Raw genomic sequence first — 4,282 nt, 5'->3', positions numbered from 1 at the left:
CGGAATACGCGCGATATTAACACCTATTGTGTTTTCAGCGTAGCAATAGGGTCCGATATTTCGACGAGACAAGTATAATGCCGACGAGTCGAAGACGAGTCGCATTATACTTGTTCGAGTCTAAATATCGGACCCTATTGCTACGCTGAAAACACAATAGCGATTATATAGCTGTTATGACCTTGATTTGTTGTTCCAAACTTACAAAATGACAGTTTTTGCGTCGATGCGTTGATCTCAGGTTTTGATAGCAGACAAACTTCTTACGCGCATCATGTTCGCGCAGGCATGCACACCGCTACACGCTTTCTGACTTTGGAAGAAAAACTGACTCCAAGTGCATTCGATTTCACAACACAGTTGTTGAAACAGCTTTTTAAGTTGTCAGTGTATGCTGTTGTCGATAGAAACATCGCCGTGGTACAGATGGGTAAACCGGAACCATGCGTCTTTGTTATCGACAATATGCTTTTGGATATTGAGAAAAATGGCCGACTTCCGTAGCATTATGCTTTGATGATCGGAAGAGACCACAGCCCCCGAATTCCCCCACGTGTTCATCAGAATAGCTATATAAGCCTCATATTGATTGATTGATTCATTTCAGAAAACTAACGGCGCTGGAACGCTCAAAACAATTTCATTCGCTGTATTCAACCTCTATGGATAACTTGCACATGTCAAAACAGTTGCAACATAGGTACATAGTTGTATAAGGTTAAGTGATAGATTTTGATTACCCTGTGGTTACCATGTTAATGATCTAGTATTTGATTATTGGCATGTCATGTTGTTTTATGTTTTTATCGAATGTTATGCTTGAGTGAATCTTTCTTAAAGGTTTGTTTGTGTGTTCACATAACTTAGCTCAGCTTGATAAGATTAGACAACATTTTGGATGAAATCCTTGAATTGGCAAGTCTCTGATAGTCATCATCTCTCTGACACCCCCCCCCCCCCCCCGACTTTCCCGACTTAAATCTTCCCGATATTGTTGAAATTTAAAATACATGACAGTATTACCCAATTAGGTCTCCCCTGCGTTTAGTACTCACTGACACTGAAAGCCGAGAACATGATTATGCTCGAATATGAATGAGAAAATACATCGACGCACCAAAAATGAAAAGAGCGGTTACCGAAAACACTACGTGTCAATAATCACGCGTACCAGTGGTACTGTTTTCATAAAATGTTCTTCCAGATCTGTACCAAAGCATACTTACAGAGTTAGTCAACCCATGATGGTGTTGATATCACCGTATAAATATGTCTATGTTTCTGTCATCGTCCGCCACTTCTCAGTCAGTCATTCAATATGTCTGTCTGTATGTCTGTCTGTCTGTCTGTCTGTCTGTCTGCCTGTCTGTCTGTCTGCGCGTCCGTCCGTCTGTATGTGTGTATGTGTCTCTCTCTTTCTCTCTCTTTTCCTGTCTGTCTGACTGACTGTCTGTCTGTCTGTCTGTAAGCCTGCCCGCCCGCCCGTCATTCCGTCCGTCTCTCTCTCTCTCTCTCTCTCTCTCTCTCTCTCTCTCTCTCTCTCTCGCTCACTATTATTTGAGAAACGATTCGGTCTGTGACTTCTTTAAATCGTATCTTGCTGACCGGACACAGTATGTCACTCTACAATGCCAGAATTCGTCTACTGCACTAATAAGACAAACCGGCACGGTGGCCTAGTGGTAAGGCGTCCGCCCTGTGATCGGGAGGTCGTGGGTCCCTATAACCCACGTACTGCCCATCTGCACTAGGAAACTGTTCTCTAATTCTTGCAACCGCACAAGCTGGTAAGGTGACCCTGATGTCTCTCCCAGCCATTTCCAGACCCACCGCACAAGCATGCGGTAAGCTACATACCGATACTGCCTGGAAAGAAAAACAAGCATACAGTATTAATGACAGTATCAATCAATCAATCAATATGAGGCTTATATCGCGCGTATTCCGTGGGTACAGTTCTAAGCGCAGGGATTTAAAAAAAAAAAATTTTATGCAATTTATATCGCGCACATATTCAAGGCGCAGGGATTTATTTATGCCGTGTGAGATGGAATTTTTTGTACACAATACATCACGCATTCACATCGGCCAGCAGATCGCAGCCATTTCGGCGCATATCCTACTTTTCACGGCCTATTATTCCAAGTCACACGGGTATTTTGGTGGACATTTTTATCTATGCCGATACAATTTTGCCAGGAAAGACCCTTTTGTCAATCGTGGGATCTTTAACGTGCACACCCCAATGTAGTGTACACAAAGGGACCTCGGTTTTTCATCTCATCCGAAAGACATATAACGTGCGCCACACACAAGACCCTTTTGTCAATGGTGGGATCTTTAACGTGCACACCCCAATGTAGTGTACACGAAGGGACCTCGGCGTTTCGTCTCATCCGAAAGACTAGCACCCACCACCTAGGTTAGGAAAGGGGGGAGAAAATTGCTAACGCCCTGACCCAGGGTCGAACTCGCAACCTCTCGCTTCCGAGCGCAAGTGCGTTACCACTCGGCCACCCAGTCCACAGTACACAAAGTGTACAATCAGGATACTTGAAAACATTCCCCATATTGCTTTGCTCAGAATTAGCACATGCGAATAAATGAATTGTCTTGAAATAAAAATGAATATCTGACAATTAATTTTCATTTTTTTTATTTTATTGTTATTTGTTTTTGCACATCTATGACATAAACCTATTTATAGTATCATGATTACAATTCTAAAAAAAAAAATAACTTACTCATTAGCATCCTGTATAGCCCTCCCATACTGCTGGTTGTACCAGTGATAGCATGTCTCCAAGACATAGTGGTCCAAGCACACTGATCTGAAGCCAGGGTGGTCAGTGATGCAGCCCACCCCTGTGCTTACTGTCAGTGATTCCATTTCTGGAATTTCTTGACAACAGCGGCATTCTCGGATTGAGCCCATGCCTGCACAGTTTGCGCACTGACACCTGCACACACAAAATTTGATACAAGTTTAGTTCAAATTCTCTGCAGTCTACAAACTCACACAAAAAAATTGATCTACTAAGGCAGTAAAACAACTGAAATGGACAAATTCACAACCAATGGTAGTGACCATTATGTCTAGACAAAACCATAATAAATTGTTATTCCATTGGAACATTGGTATATTCATACGTGTACTGATTTGGCTAGTTTTAGTTTTGGGGACTGCTACTAGCAATGATTGAGTGGGCATACTGACTACTCAGTAGGATGATGTTTTGACTAAAATTATAATCAGGAATGCGCATCACTTTCTGGCATGCATGAATTGCATCAAGGGTAAAAGAAGACATCGCACAAACTTTACAAATTACTGACTGCAAAACAAGCTCTACCAGAATCGATTCTATAATAGGAATATATACGAGGAAGAGTCTCACAATCACTGAATCAGTGGTAGTTTCTTACCAGTTGGTGGACATCAAACGATCGAGAGACTCGCTAAAATCGTCTCTGTCGGGTGTTTCCTCAACCTCAGCATCGGACAGCTCAGGTTCAAACTGGTATGGTTGAAGATCGTGTTCATTCAAAACCTCAAAATCACTACTGTAGCACGATAGTTCCAGTGAAGAAACGCTGCTTGTTTCACTGTTTTCTTCATGGTCTGCCATGCCAATACAGCTGCTGACGTCACTGCGAGGGGAGATCAGCCATGGCTGCGTTTTAGATTCTTACTTCCCTTACCCTTAATTGCAGGTATGAAAACCCACTTTCATTGATCGATATCTATTAAACCAAAGGACTTTGCTTGCCAATATTTTGCATCTGGTACTATTTAGTAATGTTCTCTCAGCAGAATTTTTTTGACCGAGCAATGTGGTTGACCTTTAATACTTTGATTAGATACTGCTCCTTTTAGGTATGAAATGATAGCATGTGCATGTGTGTAGGTAAGCGAGCGCACGCTCGCGCGCGCGAGCATGTGTGTGTGTGTATATGTGTGCATGTGTGTGTGTGTGTGTGCGTGTGTGTGTGTGTGTGTGTGTGTGTGTAAGTGTGTGTGAGCTTGTGTGTGCGTGTGTGTGTATACGAGGGTGTGTGTGTGGATGTGTGTGTGTGTGTGTGTGTGTATGTGCGCAGTCTTTGCTTTCGTTTACAATTATTCTCTGTAGTATGTTCCAAGGACAGGTTGGAAGATTAGGCTAAGCCTAAAACCTTTATCCTTATGTAATAAAGTTCTGAGTTCTGAGTTCTGAGCTCTCTCTCTCTCTCTCTCTCTCTCTCTCTCTCTCTCTCTCTCTCTCTCTCTCTCTCTCCTTTGCTG

At 42.6% G+C, this 4,282-nt stretch overlaps 1 protein-coding gene across 1 annotated transcript; it reads right to left on the bottom strand.

Moving 5' to 3' along the window:
• Positions 1-1,568: 1,568 nt before the first annotated feature.
• LOC138979994 (uncharacterized) lies at positions 1,569-3,939 on the bottom strand. The gene is made up of 3 exons (XM_070352760.1): positions 3,427-3,939; positions 2,745-2,960; positions 1,569-1,866 (listed from the first exon to the last, which is right to left on the bottom strand). Exons 1-3 carry the CDS (start codon positions 3,627-3,629, stop codon positions 1,677-1,679), a joined length of 609 nt encoding a protein of 202 aa, XP_070208861.1. The 5' UTR covers positions 3,630-3,939; the 3' UTR covers positions 1,569-1,676.
• Between the last annotated feature and the right edge of the window lie 343 nt (positions 3,940-4,282).

Source organism: Littorina saxatilis, linkage group LG11 (genome assembly GCF_037325665.1).
Source record: "Littorina saxatilis isolate snail1 linkage group LG11, US_GU_Lsax_2.0, whole genome shotgun sequence".
Classification (NCBI taxonomy): domain Eukaryota; kingdom Metazoa; phylum Mollusca; class Gastropoda; order Littorinimorpha; family Littorinidae; genus Littorina; species Littorina saxatilis.
Note: the sequence above shows the minus strand (reverse complement) of the source record. Positions and strands in the feature narration are given on the sequence as shown.

What these genes read in the sequence shown, in the direction of transcription:
- LOC138979994 (XM_070352760.1), bottom strand. Translation starts at nt 3,629, where the DNA reads ATGGCAGACCATGAAGAAAACAGTGAAACAAGCAGCGTTTCTTCACTG. An exon ending in CGTTTGATGTCCACCAACTG is followed by an intron (nt 2,961 to 3,426) that starts GTAAGAAACTAC and finishes TTGTGTGTGCAG; the next exon opens with GTGTCAGTGCGCAAACTGTG. An exon ending in GCTATACAGGATGCTAATGA is followed by an intron (nt 1,867 to 2,744) that starts GTAAGTTATTTT and finishes TTTTCTTTCCAG; the next exon opens with GCAGTATCGGTATGTAGCTT.